Genomic DNA, 18,417 nt, shown 5'->3' on the forward strand with positions numbered 1-18,417 from the left:
ATTTCAGAGGGAACTAAATCTCACCAATTTTATGAACTCGAAAGGGAGTCTCGCTTTAATTAGACCCAGGTGTGAATGCTTTGCCACTCATCTTTCCCAGCTTCACTCTCCATTCACAAACCAGCATTCAATAGGGCACTCCTGGGCTATAAAAAATGCCTGTCAGTCATATTTTCTAGAATAGAATAGAATAGAATAATCTTTATTGTCATTGTACCGGGAGATACAACGAAATTGAGGGTGCTCCCACAGAGCCACCATACACCAGAAAATAAAATGCACATTAGAGACACAGAATATACAATAAAAAACATCAGGGAATAAAAACGTCAAGGAGTTAATTATAGTCTCAAAATTGAGACATAAAATGTGCAATTTGCAGATAAAAAGCAATAAATATAAAGTACTTAAACAAGAAGCGGAGGTAGATTTGTTGGTTGTTGGGGTGGTGTTTATGTGAGTCCGTTTGTGAGAGAGTGTGTGTGTATGTGTCCGTTGTTGTTGGCAGTCCTGATGGCCCATGGGAAGAAGCTGTTTGTCAGTCTGCTGGTGTGGGACTTTATTGACCTGAAGCGTCTCCCCGAGGGCAACAGATCAAACAGGGGGTGGGCAGGGTGTGAGGGGTCTCCTGTGATGGCCTTGGTTCTTCTGAGGCAGCGGGATGTGGAGATGTGTTCCAGGGTGGGCAGAGGGCAGCCGATGATTTTTTGGGCGGTGTTTATGACCCTCTGCACCGCCTTCCTATCCACAGCTGTGGACCCTGCGTACCAGACACCCAGACAGTACGTCAGCACGCTCTCCACAGAGGAGTGATAGAAGGCCAGCAGCAGCTTAGTGTCCAGGTTGTTCTTCCTGAGAACACGCAGAAAGTGCAGCCGCTGCTGAGCCCTCTTTACTAGGGCCCTGATGTTAAAAGTCCAGGTGTGGTCAGCAGAGATGTGGGTGCCCAGAAACTTGAAGGTGGTGACAGTTTCCACCCGTTCTCCATTTATGAGGAGGGGGGCGTGGTCCTGTCTTTTCTTCCTGAAGTCCATGATGAGTTCTTTTGTCTTTTGGACATTCAGGGTCAGGTTGTTCTCCGAGCACCAGAGCGACAGTTTCTCTACCTCAGCCCTGTACGATGTCTCGTCCTCACCACAGATGAGTCCAACCACGGTGGTGTCATCCGCATATTTTATAATGTGGTTGGTTGGGTGGGTTGGTGAGCAGTCATGGGTGTACAGGGCGTAGAGTAGAGGGCTCAGGACACATCCTTGAGGGGACCCAGTGCTGAGTGTGAGTGTGGAGGAGTGGTGGGGACCGAGTCTTACAGTCTGTGGGCGACTCGTCAGGAAGTTTTTAATCCAGTTGCATATGGGGAGAGGGATCTGTAACTGCATGAGTTTGTTGAAGAGAATGTCCGGGATGATAGTATTAAACGCAGAGCTGTAGTCCACGAAGAGCATCCTCACATAGCTCTTCTTGTTCTCCAGGTGGCTCAGCGCTGTATGGAGTGTCAGGGCGATGGCATCCTCCGTAGACCGATTTGCCCTGTATGCAAACTGGTGAGGGTCGAAGGAGGGAGGGAGGCAGTCTCTGATGTGCTGGGAGACCGATCGCTCTAAACACTTCATGATTACAGACGTCAGGGCTATTGGTCTGTAATCGTTGAGGCTATCTATGGCAGGTTTTTTGGGGATGGGGATGATGGTGGAGGCCTTCAGACATGTAGGGATGGTGGCATGTGTCAGGGAGAGGTTAAAGATCTTGGTGAGGATCCCTGCCAGTTGGTCTGCACATGCTTTAATCACCACCCCTGGGATACCATCCGGACCAGCAGCTTTCCTGGGGTTCACTGCTCTCAGGTTTTTCCTCACCTCGTGCTCCAAGAGAGAAAGAGGTGGGGTGCTGGAATCAGGGGGAGGCAGTGATTGGAGGTTTGTGGTGGTGGTCTCAAACCGGGCAAAGAAGTTGTTCAGCTCCTCTGCCAGTGTGCTGCTGCTGGGGGAGGCGGGAGGGGTTTGGCCTTTGTAATTGGTTAGGGCCTGGATGCCCCTCCACATCTGTCATGGGTTGTTGTCCTCCAGGTATCCCTCTATTTTCCTCTTGTAGGAGTCCTTGGCCTGTTTGATGCCCCTCCTCAGATCAGCTCTGGCGGTGCTGTAAAGAGCTCTGTCCCCCATCCTGAAGGCCGAGTTTCGGGCTCTGATCAGGGTCTGGACTTCATTTGTCATCCAGGGCTTCCTGTTTGGGAAGACCCGGATGCGTCTTTCCTCTGTGACGTTTTCTACGCAGCATTTGATGTAGAAGAGGACAGACTCGGTGTATGTGTCCAGGTCCTGATCCTCAAGGATGTTCCACTCTGTGCAGGCAAAGCAGTCCTGCAGTTGGAGGAGAGCATTTCCAGGCCAGGCTTTGATGGTCTGAGTGGCTGGTTTAGTTTGCCTTCTGAGGGGGGTGTAGGCTGGGAAGAGGAGCAGAGAGAGGTGGTCTGATTGTCCAATGTGGGGGAGGGGGGTCGCTCTGTAGGCATGTTTGATATTTGAATAAACATGATCAAGTGTATTTTCTCCCCTAGTTGCACACTTGACGTGCTGGTGGAATTTGGGGAGGACAGACTTGAGACATGCTTTATTAAAGTCCCCAGCGATGATGTGAACGCCATCCGGATGAGCCCTCTGATGTTTGTTTACGATGTGTAGCAAAAGGCCGAGTGCCGTGCTAATGTTAGCATCGGGAGGGATGTAAACAGCGGTCACGATGGCTACCGTTAGCTCCTGTGGCAGATAGAAAGGTCGGCACTGGACAGACATGGCCTCTAGATCCGGTGAGCAGTGGGTGTTGATTACCTTGCTGTCTGAGCACCAGTCCTCGAGCACGTAAACACACAGTCCCCCTCCTCTGCTCTTACCGGAGGCTTCGTTCCGGTCATAGCAGTGGATGGTGCGGCCTGCTAGTTCCACTGTAGCGTCGGGGATTAGCGGGTGTAGCCAGGATTCACTGACGATCAGCAGGCAACACTCACGGATGAAGCGGTTGTATGTGATCTGTGCCTGTAGATCATCCATCTTGTTTGCTAGGGATCTAGTGTTTGTGAGGAAGATCGATGGTAGCGGAGATCTGTGTGGTTGTTTCCTTAGCTGAGCTAGCAGACCTGCCTGGCATCCACGTTTCTGCTTCCTCTCCCTACGCCGCCTCCGGCGCCTGCCGTTCCCGACAACAATCCATGGTGCTCCCGTCGGTCTCGCTATCTCCGGTAGGATGTTGTGAGTCCGTGAAAAAGCAATCGTAATTTCAGTTTTTGCCTGAAATCCAATGTTTATCAAATCTTGGCGGCTGTAGATGGTATTGCTGTGGCAAGAGTGTGTCCAGAAAAGATTCGAAAGACATAAAAAACACAAAAAGGTGCAAGGTAGCGGGGAGCCTCGAGCCGCAGCACCCGTGTGCGCCGCCATCTTAGACAAAATCTTCTAATGATTTTGATCACTTGAAAAACTGGTGGGTTCAAAAAAAGGTAGCATTTTCTACATTAATATATCTTGAGCTAAATATAAGAAAGGAAAGCTGAAATTCAGATCAGAGGGGGTTATAACCATGATCAGTATGTACAATTATTTGAATATCTAGTTATCTGTTTGAGGCACCTGTATTTGAAATTACTTTCTGGGTATTTGTTATGCTCTGTGGGCACATGAATTCATGGAGAAAACATGAAAAAGATAAGCAATGTCTGGCAATATTTTCTTGCAGAGAGAAGCACTGTCATGGTGTTGAAAGTTAGAGGTGTGCATCTACCTAAAGTCTTGGAAGCAGGCAGCCAAATGCTTGTCTGACAAAAGTAATAATATATTTTCAGTAACTTTCAACTGCAGATTAAGCCCTTTTTGCACCAGAAGTAATGCTGTATGCACTGCATATCCCATCCACTTGATGTTTTTCATTTTACACTGGGTGCTGCTCTAGCATATTGTTTTAATATCTGTTGTTGTTCACTGATATAGCAAATATAACATACAAAAATCTATACTGACTATCAGATATTTATCACTATATACTGGTACAGTTGTCATGCAAAATTTGATAATATAATAAGTTTTTCTCTGAATTTTAACCTGTACCAGGACATATTCTGAAATAGTGAGCTTTCATCCAGTAAAGCTGAATTTAATATTTCTTTTCATTATATCTCTGTCTTATATCTGTCAATTTATAAATACACAAACAGCACGAATGTTTAATTGCCAAGGGGAAAAAAATACTGTACTTGATTGTCATATTCAAGATTTTTCTATTCTACTAATAGTTCAATGAATATCTGTTTAACAACTCTTAGATATTTGAATAGTAAAATAGGCACATCTCTAATAACCGTATAGGGTGCTGAAGTATGAGGGGGCAGAAAAATGCTCTTTCAGTCACTTTCATTGTCCAACACATAGAAGTAAATATGTAGCATAACCTATTACATCAAAGATGAACTTTTAGTAAGATTATCAATATTTTTGAATAAGCTTTTATTTGGAACAAGCTAACTGGAAGATGTTTTTATGATGTGCATAATTTTAGCCCTGCAGTTCTAACATGAAGGTGAAAAGTAATGTGGCTGATAAACATGTTATGTGTGTTATATTTTACAGGGGAGTGCTCGGTTACAGGAGACATGTATTTTCAGTCTTTTGATGGCCATGTTTACACCTTCCCAGCTACATGTCAGTATGTTTTAGCCAAAAGTCGAAACCCAGGAGGGTTCATTGTGACAATTCAGAATACCCCATGTGGACCTGTAAGTGCCTCAACACTGTCATATTACCACTGAATTTATAAAATGCTGTTGATTTTACAACCCCAACTTAGAAAAAAAGTTGGGATGATGTATTGAAATTTAAATTAAAATTGAAAACAATGATTTGTAAATAATCTTTGATCTGTATTGCACAATACAACAGCACATTATTTGATGTTTTACCTTTGATGTTTTATTTATTTATTTTTTGTTGTTGTTTTTCCAAAATAACCACATTTCTTTTTTGATTCTTGCAACGCATTAAAAAAAAAGTTGCGATTGTAAATCATTTACCACTTTGTAATGTTGCCATTTCTTTATTCTTAAAAGATGTTTAGGGACTGAAAACACCAAGTGATTAAGCATTTCAGGTGTTATTTTGTCCCATTCTTCTTGTAAACAGGTCTTAAGGTATGGGGCCGTTTCTGTGATGATTTTTTTTTGTCTCAAAATTTGCCATGCATTCCCTGTTGGGGACAGAGGGCATCATTTTCTTCCACAGCTATACTTTTGTAATGTGTGCAGGATGTAGTTTTGCCTCATTACTATCTCTAAAATGCCCCATCTTAACTTTTTTTGGAATGTGTTGCAGGTCTGAAATGCACGAATTGATGTATATTAACAAATGAAATGAAGTTGACCAGACAAAACATGAAATATATTGGTTTTATACTGTCTGAAATGAAATACAAGTCAAAGTAAATTTAGAAATCACTGCTTTCTTTTTATTTGCATTTTCCATACCGTCCCAACCTTTCCTGATTTGGGGTTGTATTCTAATTAATAATTTATAAATTTACATCAATATGCTGGTAGATGTGACTTAAAATCATTACAGTTAGTTGTCAGACAGCAGACAAATTAACAGAAATACTATGCAGTTGGAAATTCTGTGAAATTGTTTCACAGAAGCTGAAGGTTATGTTTGTAAACATGGTTCTACACCTGAGCAGAGGATCGCCAGAATGGTTTCAGAACTAGTAAAATATTCCCATTTGCTCATTTCCTTACTCACCACCTCATGTCTGTAACTATGACCTCATATGGGTAGTCTATAAAAAAGGAGATATATCCTGAAATTTCACTGACTATTCTCATCCACCCTGGGTGACCTAGGTGGCCTGGCAGTCCTCCACTCAGTCACAGAACTAAAATTACATATATAACTTTCCGTTCTACTTCTTGGACTGCCAGGATGATTTTCTTTGCTATGAACGATGAACACATATCAAAGTCATTGCAGCAGATTGTAACACGTTCAGTAACTTTAGCAAAATAGCTTGCATAGTCTGTTGCACTGTGGTGCAACAGTGGTGTCAAACTAAAATTAATGGGTGTTGAAAAACAAATAGCTATAGATTTGTACCAGTGCATCCTGGCCCAAAGCATTTTTTTTCCTTGCAGTGTCTGGGAGTTGTCTATTCTGCCATTGGTGTACCAAATTAACATTCCCACCTTTTTATGGATTTGTCAATACCCAGGTATAGGTTTGCTGTGAGATAGAGTATCTGCTGTCTGATTGTATTGAATCAGGAGGTATGCAACTCACAAATACAGAAGTCATGTGCAACCCCAACACTTAGAAGCATCACAGCCAAAACCTGGTTAATCCTCAGCATGTCTTAGCTGCATTACCATGTGAACTCCTGGCAGGAGAATGAGCTATAGCATAAGTTGATTTTATTTGATTTTATTTTTGATTTTGATTTGATATGTGCTGGAAATGCTTTGTCCGTTGGGAGTAGATGGATTTACAGTTTCATTGATTTTGTTTTTGTTTGTTTTGAGAGATGCACTCATTGTTCACTTTATTAGGAATGCTCATATAACTACACAATCATGCAGGTATCTAATCAGTCGATCATGTGGTAACAGCAAAATGGAAATAATAATGCAGATACAGGTCAAGTTAGCATTCACATCAAACTTCAGAATGAAAAAAAGTGTAATCTTTGTGACTTTGATCGTGACATGGATGTTGGTACCAGAAGGCTGGTTTGAGTATTTCATAAAATTCTGATCTCCTGGGAATTTCACACACATAAGTCTCTAGAGTTTACATGGAATGGTGAAAAAAGGGGAAAAAAGAAAAAAAAAAGCATTGAGTAAGCAACAGTTCTGTGGGTGGAAAAGCTTTTTTGATAAGAGAGGTCAGAGGAAAATGGCCAGACTGATTCAAGCTGGCAGGAAGTCTATAGTAACTCAAATAATCACTCTTTACAACTGTGGTGAGCAAAGAGGCATCTCAGCATGCACAGAACGTGAACTTTAAGCTGGATGAGCAACAACAGCAGAACATTGGGTTCCACTATTGTCAGCCAAGAACAGGAATCTGAGGCTATCATGGGCACAGGCTCACCCAAGCTGGACAGTTGAAGATTTTTCCAGACCTAGTATGGGAGAGTGGTATTGCCACATATTTAATGATTGTGAGTAAATGAGCATGGTGTAGGTACAGCATATCTCCGCAACTACATTTCCCTCAGTTTCTGCCCTGGATGATATCAGCTTCATCTCATTTTTCACTGTGCCACAATTGGGTAGCGTACTGCTATGGATTGTGACACAAGCTCTGCCCATAAATTGGATGATCCGAGCGAATTTCGCTCCCTCTCCATTCTCCCCTGGACCCGCGTGCCAAGACACGCCTCTCTCTCTCTGACCGTCTCTCTCCTGGGACTGGCACACCCAGATGCGCCTCTCGCTCTCTCTCGGACCGGTGCCTCACTGTCTTGGATGGGCGCACTAAGAAGCACCTCTGACTCTCTGACTCTCTCTGCTCAACCTCCAACACGAGTCTCACATGGATTAAAGCAAAAAAAAAAAAAATCATCTGACTGAAAAAAAAAGCTCCATGTCGTTGGCCCCTACCATGTCAGTGATGCATCAAATTTTAAACGCCGTGTTGTCCATTATCCCCTAGGCCCCTACTTGTAGTACATTTACATAATTTTAACAAATGACTAAAGCTAAGGCAAGACTTTACCATTGTCATTACTGGCTATTCATGATGAAACATCAAGTTTTCAGCGCAAAGTGCAAATTTATTTCAACAATACTTTAGTAATGCACAACAGTGGTTCAGAGAAAAGTGCAAGTGCAGTTGAACTTGAACCATGCTTTCAGAAGAGTGGAACAGAAAGAAAAATAGGAAAATCTGTTGAAATAAAGCCAGGAAACAAGAAAAGTAAAGTGAAAGTTCACTTTTTCTGCTTCTTCGCAGTGAAGCCAAAGGCATCTAGTTTGGCAACACCTGATGCCTGTTTTTGTTTCTTTTTCCTTGGCACAGCAGCAGGAGCTTGCCATTATCGCCCATTTCATTTCGCCAAGCCCATCTCCACTTATTCTTTACCGTTTTGTCGATGTCTGACACATCTGTGCCTTCATTTAAAAGAAGCGCGTCTATGCTGGCAAAACCGAAAGTAATTTGACGCACTCTAGTGATGGAAATCGAAGGGCCTATGTCAGGTGGCCTTATACACAGTACTCGAGTTGAGGGGAGGATGGCATCCCCCTTCTGAAATAAAAATCTCAAATCATCCCCCTTATAAAATGGCCATCCCGCCATCACATCCCTTGGGCCATTTTACCAATTAATGTGGAAATTAGCCTACTATTATTTTAACAAATATTACTACCATTTCAACATTAGAGGCTTTGCGCAGTGATAGCCTACATGTAGCCGGATAAAAAAGACGCATATTTATTTATTCAGTTGCACCTCTCATTCACACCTATATGGAGGTTTCAGTCACTGAAAACAGCTACTTTTGCAAACTCTGGGCAGAGTGGAGATTTCTGAAAACTCCATCTTCAGACACTCGTGTAAATCGGGAAAACGAAGCAACAGTGGGCGAGAGGGCGTGCGTGAATATAATGAGTCATAGGTGTGAATCTTTCACCGAATGCCAATTGTCCCGGTTCTTCATGAAATCGTACATGCATACACAAATTCATTAGGTTAACTTTCAAATAACTGTTCTTGTGCACTTGCGACACTGGAGCCACTTTCCTGAATTTTGAGCTTCAGAGTATTCGCTTCTTTATCTATTTAATCAATGAATTTATTTGTCACATACATTAAATTACTAATGTAAACCATTAGTAGCCTATTTAAGCAATAGCTGTTTTCTCCACTGTTTTCCGACCTTTTGTGCTTAGTGAATGAGACACTTCATTACACTCCACTGACTGACTTCCAATTCCGGACTTTTTTGAAAATGTAAAATATAGGCCTACGAGATGTTTTTTTGGGACTTAATTCACGTTGGTCCTTCACTATTAATTTTTGAGACTGACAAGGCACTAAATACTGTGGAATTATTTTCTCCTTACTATGAAGTTTGGCATCTTAAACAAGTGTCAGGAAATCTTGCAGCCTCCAATGTTTAAGCGAACTGCTGAAACCATAATGTTTAAAGATTAAATCGTAGGCTAATCAAACCAAAGAAAAATACAGCCTTTCCAGAACGTTGTCTGCCGAAGCCTGTTTAACCTACAAAAGGCTTCGGCTGTTGCTGCGGCTTCAACAGGGCTGTTTAGATTTTTCACCTGATCACCTTTCAATAGGCAAATATCATGATTATTATTATTATTACTACTACTACGACTACAATAGGCTTAGTATTAGTAGTAGGCAAGTAGTTGCCTAGTAGTAGGACAGCCAGATTGTTTCATCAGTGGAGCCGCCGTTAAAAGGAAACTGATGCGGAGCGCCGCGGCTCGCCTGGGGGTGAATCGTGTCCCGAGGCGCGGGGCTGGCCCACCCTGGCAGCGCTGGTTCATTGGGGAGAGGGCAGAGGTCACTGGCTGCCAAGTTTGGAGAGGCTGGGACCTCCCCTGGCCGAGTTACGAGCGTGCAAAGTCGGGCTGGAGCCGCCGATAGAAACGAAACTCAAGCCGAGCACCGCGGCTCGCTGCCTACGCCCAGCCTCCCCAGGACTAGATAGTAGCGGAGGCTGTATTTATTTATTTAGACCTATCTAGCGCAACAACTTATTCCTTTACATATACTCAAACATAGCACAAGAAAGGGTTCAACAACAGGCAATCACAGCAGCTTGGTGAAGTTCTAAATCACATCGGTGTCAGACCTATGGGCCAACCCCCTTTTTTTCTTCCTCGGATCTGCATCAATCTCATTATTGACCTTTAGTGCTCCCAGTTGATGGAAATCCGTCATAGCGACGGAAAACTTTAATCCATGGTCTCACACGTCCTGCCATGCAAACGCCTCACCAAGGCGGCGGATGTGTGTGACTGCTGGTGCTCTGCAACTCTGTCCTCCCAAAACCAGATGCGCCTCACTCTCTGCTTCGCTCTCTCTCTGACCAGCGCGCTCCCTCTGATCAATGCGCCATCAGTATTAAAAAGAGACACTGCGGCCTGCAGGTGGAAGCGAAGAAACAAAGGAACTAACACGTGTTGTACAGACCACTGGCTATGGTGCTCCACTCTTTTCAGAAAAATACGCCGAAACGGAGGATCACTGACAAACTCCTTTATGCTGCCATACAAGAGTGGTCCCAAGTAAGGCTGGCATTTGGGCAATGTTAGTCTTAGCTTGATTAGTTTATGTAAAAAGTGCTATTTAAACCCAAGGTTGTTTCAAGTGTGCGCACAATAATCACATAGTTTTGGTTTGATCACATTATTGTATTTCTCAGTTTTACTCTGGTAGATAGTTTTTGCATGCCCTATCTCTCTTTATTTTTCTCTCTCTAACATTTTCTTACTATGTACTATTATACACAGAGTGCAGAATTATTAGGCAAGTTGTATTTTTGAGGATTAGTTTAATTATTGAACAACAACTATGTTCTCAATCAAACAAAAAGACTCATAAATATCAAAGCTGAATATGTATGGAAGTTAGAGTGGGGTGTTTTTAGTTTTGGCCATTTTAGGAGAATATGTATGTGTTCAGGTAACTTTCACTGTGCAGAATTATTAGGCAACTTAATAAAAACCAAATGTGTAGCCATTTCACTTATTTATTTTCACCAGGTACACTGATATGACAACTCCAGATTTGCAAATAAACATATCTGACATTTAAACACAAAACAAAAACAAAATCAGTGACCAATATAGCCACCCTTCTTCATGAGGACACTCAAAAGCCTTCCATCCATAGATTCTGTCAATTTCTTTATCTGTTCACGACCAACATTGTGTGCAGCAGCAACCACGGCCTCCCAGACGCTGTTCAGAGAGGTGTACTGTTTTCCCTCTTTGTAGACCTCACGTTTTATAATGGACCACAGGTTCTCTATGGGGTTTAGGTCAGGTGAACAAGGGGGCCATGTCATTATTTTTTCACCTTTCAGACCTTTACTGGCTAGCCACGCAGTGGAGTATTTGGACGCATGAGATGGAGCGTTATCCTGCATGAAAATCATGTTCTTCTTGAAAGATGCTGACTTTTTCCTATACCACTGCTTGAAGGTTTCTTCCAGGAACTGGCAGTAGGTCTGGGAGTTGAGTTTGAGTCCATCCTCAACTCGAAAAGGTCCAACAAGCTCGTCTTTGATGATACCAGCCCATAGCAGTACTCCACCTCCACCTTGCTGGCGTCCGAGTCGGAGTGGAGCTCTGTGCCCATTACTGATCCAGCCACAGGCCCATTCATCTGGCCCATCAAGAGTCACTCTCATCTCATCAGACCACAGCACCTTAGAAAAATCAGTCTTAAGATATTTCTTGGCCCAGTCTTGACGTTTTATCTTGTGTGCCTTACTCAGTGGTGGTCGTTTTTCAGCCTTCCTTACCTTGGCCATGTCCCTCAGTATTGCATACCTTGTACTCTTTGACACTCCAGGAATGTTGCAACTCTGGAATATGGCAGAACTGGATGCTAATGGCTGCTTGTTAGCTTCACGCTTGATTTTCCGCAGATCATGTGCAGTTATTTTGCGCCTTTTTTTTCCCCGCACGCTTCTTTCGACCCTGTTGACTATTTGCAATGAAACGCTTGATTGTTCGGTGATCATGTTTCAACATCTTCGCAATTTCAAGAGTGCTGCATCCGTCTGCAAGACATCTCACAATTTTATACTTTTCAAAGTCTATCAGATCTCTCTTCTGACCCATTTTGCCAGAGGAAAAGAGGTTGCCTAATAATTATGCACACCTGATATAGGGTGTTGATGTCATTAGACCACACCCCCTCTCATTACACAGATGCACAGCACCTGATATACTTAATTGGTAGTAGGCTTTCAAGCCTAAACAGCTTGGAGTGGGACAACATGCATTAAAAGGATGTTGTGGTCAAAATACTCACTTGCCTAATAATTCTGCACTCAGTGTACACATCTCAACATTCAGACTTCAGTAACCTAAGGGCCAATTAGCTCAGTTGTTTAGAATGTGGTGCTTATAATGCCAAGATTATGGGTTTGATCCCTGTATGGGCCAAATGATTATTTATGTGCCTTTGTTAAAATCCTTTGTCTAATCAGTCACACAGAGCACCTATGGCTCCCTCCCCCACCTTTTTCACGTGCTTTCACTCACCTGCAAACACACACACACATAATATTACTACCTCATATCGCCATTTTGTGCCTTGATTGTTAAACTGCTGCTAGTATTATTGAATGTACCTTGATTTTGTCATTTTAATAGATTAATATTTACAAAAAAAACCTGTCTTGTCTGTTTTGCTGCAATATAACTTGAAGCTATCCTCTGCCATCAAACATGTCTGTGAAGATTCTCAGTCATCCAGGTCATGGTAAACTGTGGGTGGTAAAAGAGAGCAACTGGACTTGCTTGAAGATTCTTGAAGACGTTTCACCTCTCATCCGAAAGGCTTCTTCAGTTCTGTCTGACCGGTAGGGAGCATCAGGTTTTTATTCATCCATGAGAGGATAAATACCTGATGCTCCCTACCAGTCAGACAGAACTGAAGAAGCCTTTCAGATGAGAGGTGAAACATCTTCAAGAATCTTCAAGCAAGTCCAGTTGCTCTCTTTTACCACCCACAGCTCTCTGCCATCAAAGAATTCACATTGCCTTCACTGATCTAGTGTATCACTAGTGTAATTCATTCACTAATTTAATAATTGATAGAAATATTGATTAGTAAAATTAATGAACTGATATTTTATTAGACTGATTGTATGAGACTGATTTAATAACGTAATTGCACCCACATAATTTTGGTGCCTCATGTGAGGACTGGTATTGTACCTACATAATTTTGGTGCCTCGTGTGAGTAAAAAAAATCCATCAAACATCTTTAACCATGATCAGAAGGTATTTACAATAAAGATTAAATGTTCTGAGAACTTGTGGGAAAGGACTATAGATTTGTGCTAAAAGACATTTGCACAAAATGACTGTAAATCATCAGTACCAGTATTAGTAGTGATGCATCCCTTTCAATGAAAACCGCTTTATGTTCATCTCATACACACAGCTAGCTTGGGTGATTATGATTTCGAGTAATCAGATTCTTTGAAGTGTCAGCTACAGGCAAAATTGCTGCCTTTTAAAATGTTCACTGTCACCCCAGTGAATAACCCAAAGTGTCACATCTATGTGGGTTGGCACTTGGAGCATGCAGCGTGTGCTGTGGACTGTTACTTGCACACAGCGCCACACTCCAGCTCATTAGAATTAATTGCCATGCACCTGTGCCTGATTAAAGTGCAATCACAGCACACACACATAGGGACACTCACAGCACACAGACTTCGCGAAGTATACGGGCTGTACCTTGTATCTCACATCACCAAGCCTTTGTGTTATTGTTTTGCTACTCTGGTCTGACCTTGTTTTTTTTATTTGGGGTTTGCTCTTCATCTTTGTCTCCACTATACTTGCAGTGCCTCGCTTGACCATTGCATTTTAATGACTCTGCCTTTGATCACTGATTTGGGTTTGTTTGCCAGCGTGTTCTTCAATAAAACTATTTCTGAACTTACATCTGCCTATTGCCTGCATTACATGACAAAATACTTTGTCTACAAAATGGATGTAGTGAAAGAGAGATGGCATGCTGAGCAATGCCATGCCATCACATGGACCCCACCAGCCACAGGCCACTTCAGCATTAAGTCAGAGAGGGAACAACTCTTAGACATTTTTTTTTGGGGGGGGGGGCTGATACCTGTAAGGCCAACACAGTGGCAGACAGGGAAGCCTTCGCTCCAGGCAGCAGGGAGAATGAGGTCTTTGCGCCATCACCAGGCTTCAGGGAGGACAAGCTCTTCGGTCCACCGCCAGGCCTCAGGGAGGAGGAGTTCTTTGCTCTGCCACCAGGCTTCAGGGAGGATGAGGCCATTGCTTGAACCATACCATACCACATCCCTGCCAACTGAACAGCTCACCTCAAGTATGTTTCCCTGTGCCTCAGAGGCCACATTATCACATGGACTTATACCCCACCAGCCACAGGCCACTTCAGCATTAAGGGCAAGTATCAACTCCTCCGGGCCAAATACTAGTAGTTAGTTGATGTCCATGATTATGTCTTGTACTGTATTGAATGTGCCTGTACTAATGAGTCCAAGCCCATGTCTGAGTCTAAGCCCATGTCCAAGATCATGCCCATGCTAATGCCAGAATCCATGCCAAGATCATAGTCTAAGTCAGAGTACAAACCAATGTCCATGCCTGAGTCCATGTCCATGCTGAAACCTGAGTCTGTGCCCATGCTCAAGCCCAGGTCCACACCTGAGTCCATGATCATATTCAGGTCCATGTTCCTGCTGATGCCTGGGTCCATACCTATGTCCAAGCCCATGTCTGTGCCTAAGTAAGTGCCCATGTCTATGCCCGAGTCCGTGCCCATATCTATGCCTGAGCCCATGACAATGCTCAAGCCTATGTCCATATCTGAGTCCAGGCCTGAGTCCATGTTCTTGACAACACTGATGTCAAGTGACAACACTAAATCCATGCCTCCGTATCAAACCAAGCCTCAACCCAAGACTCCACCTAGATCCATGCTCCCTTACCAAGCCCAACCTGAACTGAAATTTCCAGCTAAGTCCATGTTCTGATGTCAAGTCAGGCCAGAGTGGAACCCCAAGGGGACTTCATCTAGTTCCTGATCCTCATCTCAGGGAAGGTTTTTAGCTCCTGAAAGGGAGCTCTTTGGGGTGGTTCTGTCACATATCCATGTGCATTGGCATTTGGAGTGCACAGGGTGAGCTGTAGACTGCTATTCGCATGCAGCACTCCACTTTAGCTCATTAGAACTAATTGCCCTGCACCTGTGCCTGATTAGAGCACAATCACAGTGCATGTGTATAAGGACCCTCACAACACACAGACTTTGTGAAGTATACACACTGTACCTTGTGGTTCACATTATCAAGCTTTGTGTTATTATATTGCTACTCTTGTATGACCTTGCTTTGTTTATTTGGCTTTTGCCCTTCTTCTTCACCTCCACTATACTTTCTGTGCCTTGCTTGACCATTGCCTGTTTAATTAAACTGCCCTTGATCACTGATTTGGATCTGTATGCCAGCATGGTTTTAAATACAAGTCTTCCTGCACTTACAGTGTCTTGCAAAAGTATTCATCCCCCTTGGGGTTTGTCCTGTTTTGTTGCATTACAAGCTGTAATTAAAATTGATTTTGGGGGGATTAGCGCCATTTGAGTTACACAACATGCCTACAATTTTAAAGGTGAAAATTGTTGTTTTATTGTGACAAAAACAATAATTAATATGAAAAAACAGGAATCTGGAGTTTGCATAGGTATTCACCCCTCCCCCAACAAAAAAAGTCAATACTTTGTAGAGACACCTTTTGCTGCAATTACAGCTGCAAGTCTCTTGGGGTATGTCTTTATTAGCTTAGCACATCTAGCCACTGGGATTTTTGCTCATTCCTCAAGGCAAAACTGCTCCAACTCCTTCAAGTTATAGGGTAGTCACACTAGAAGAGGAATGAGCCGGAATCGGGGGCGCAGATACGTTTTTTGAACTGGGGGGACAAAGCTGCCAGCAAACCAACCCCACCCCCACCCCCAACATGTGTTGTGCGAGGAACACTAGTTCCTCGCACAACTAGTTCCTAGGAAAACTAGTTTTAAAACTGCTAAGTTCCAACTGTTAAACATAGCGAGAGGCTGGGCTACGTGTGTGTGTGTAAAGTGTAAACCAGTGCATCCTGACTTTCTAACTATGCCTGTGTGTTGCATGAGCGGCAGTCAGTCAACAACTCTTCGCAAAGTTTCCTTATGAAACAATATGCTCACTGAAATTATGGCAGGGAACGCCAGATTAAACATTAAAACTGCCTTCTGAGCACTGTATCTACAGGCTACCACCGAAAGAAGGAGGCTACCAGAAAGGCATCTCTACTCCGTATGATTTTACTTTCACTACGACATTACTTTGAACAGACTATCAAAAAATTGCAAGGTGATATGATAAAGTAAGGCGCAGTTTACTTACAGTCGTTGTTTTTTGAAAAAATGATGCAATCGTTTTCTGCCTTTTCGGTTTGGCACCCTTCATCATGCCGTGTTGGGGTCCTGAACTAGGAGCTGTCTCCGATATGCCTGTCAAACTTGTTGTGGGTAACCATAGCAACCAAGCTCGAGCTCGCAACCTGTGCAGCCTGCACAGCTCAACCAACTGAATATCAGTCTTTGTTTTGTTTTATGTGAGTTGTTGCAACTATATATGTACTGCTGTGCACCTCAATAAACCGAATGGTAATTAGTCTTTTGATTTTTCCGTGAGGTTTGCCTTATGCAAAGAAAGACAGCATAGACGTTTTTTCCTCCCTATAAGTGGGGGGGACCGAACGAGGTGAATTTAAATCTGGGTGGGACAAATCCCACCCGTCCCACCCTCTATCTGCGCCCGTGGCTGGAATGCCGTTGGAATGAAAATTCTTCGTATATTCCTGGATATTCGAAAGTGCATTCTTTTTTTTTCTTTTTTATATCTTTATTCACAAGATAAAATACATACCTAGTGTTACAAAGTTTAAAAAATATAAAAATATATATTAAAAACAAATTTACATTAGGAATAATGGAAATTATGTAATTATTATGGATGATACTTAAAATTATATTAATTTATACACCCAAATTATATCTATAATTAACTCTATTAAAAAAACTGTTCTTAAAACACTCCGTATTTATTTTATTTTTATAGCAAGATTTATTTCTAAGATTTATTGCGGTCTTTTTATATTTTGGTAGTAATTTATAGAGCGGATGATTACAATTACATATTTTCTCAAATAACCGCCTGTCACATTTTTCTAATAGAGCCGAAATATCTAACTTGTTCAATGTATATCATCTTTTATGACAATATTCTAAAAATCGTTGAACAATGTTCAAGTCAGATTGACTGGCCCCATAAACAGGTAACCCATAAATAATATTGGGCATAATAATAGCTTTAAAAAGATGATCAATTTCAATCTGATTGTATCCATCATTGCACAAGCTTCTGATTATATACAATCCTTTGTTCGCTTCATGCAGCTTACTCTTAATATGTTGACTGAATTTACAGTTACTTTGCAAAGTTAATCCTAGGATTTTTAGACTATCATATTGTTTAATATTACTGATCACAGGAAGTACATCATCACTGTCTCGCTTGCGCAATACAAGCTCCTTGCATTTACTATCATTGCAAACCATGTCATTTTTCCTTGTCCAGTCCATAAACTGTTCCAAAGCTACAACAGACTTATCCACGGAGTCTTTCAATACCATAACTAAAATAGTTGAATCATCGGCATATTTAGTTAATGATACTTCAGTGTGCTCATTGAATTCTAAGTCATTAAAAAATAAGTTAAAAAGATAGGGGCCACTGACGCTGCCCTGCGTTGTGCCCTTATTTACTAACTTCCATTCACATATGATATTATTGTGAACGACACGCTGCCTTCTGTCTGATAAAAAGCTAATATACAATTAATTTATATATGGACTTAGTGGAACATGCTTGAGCTTTTCAACTAAAATATTATGCTTCATATTATCAAACGCTTTGGAAAAATCCATTGTGAAAATTCTCACAGCCGCAGTTTCTCTTTTGTCCAAAGACTCAAGAAATATATGTTCAGAGGTGGAAAAACTGGATTGACAAAGTAAAAGTCCTGCTTAGGTTTTCCTTCTGCCTGTGCTCTCAACACAGGTGATTTCACCAATTAGCTCATCAACCTGGCTTAGGGGATGTGGTAATTAGGATCAGCTGGTTCATTGAATTGGCTGGAGCAAAAATGTGGCAGGGTTTTTACTTTCTGCACCCGGGTTTTTCCACTTCTGCATATGTTGCATTTTTAGCAGCGCATTAACACAACTCCCACCAGATTGATATGCAAATTGTGAGTTATTTAAACTTGCTTCCATGCAATCTTTACTAAAACTACCATAAACAGTTCTTTCAAAAGTTCTAGCAATCACCGGGGTGACATTTATTCCGCTAAAGTCCTTGTGTATTTCAGGAATGTCCACTTTGGGCACAGTATTAGCCTCCTTCCAGCGGCTAGGCCAATACTGTTGTTTTAACGATTGATTCCAGATTGACTCAATAACAGGTGTAAATATTGCCGTGTGATCATGCCAGACCCAAAAAGGAATCCCATCCGGTCCTGTAGCCGTGCGTTTGATACGTGACAAGGCATGAAATACTTGACGAGTGGTCAATTG

At 42.2% G+C, this 18,417-nt stretch overlaps 1 protein-coding gene across 1 annotated transcript in view; it reads left to right on the plus strand.

The window, feature by feature from the left end:
- otog (otogelin) overlaps nucleotides 1-18,417 on the plus strand; it is a 550,025-nt gene that overhangs the window by 192,194 nt on the left and 339,414 nt on the right. Inside the window, exon 14 of the mRNA XM_060911543.1 lies at nucleotides 4,617-4,762. Coding sequence (XP_060767526.1) covers nucleotides 4,617-4,762 — 146 coding nt within the window. The remainder of the gene's footprint in view (nucleotides 1-4,616; nucleotides 4,763-18,417) is intronic.

Source organism: Neoarius graeffei, chromosome 27 (genome assembly GCF_027579695.1).
Source record: "Neoarius graeffei isolate fNeoGra1 chromosome 27, fNeoGra1.pri, whole genome shotgun sequence".
Lineage (NCBI taxonomy): Eukaryota > Metazoa > Chordata > Actinopteri > Siluriformes > Ariidae > Neoarius > Neoarius graeffei.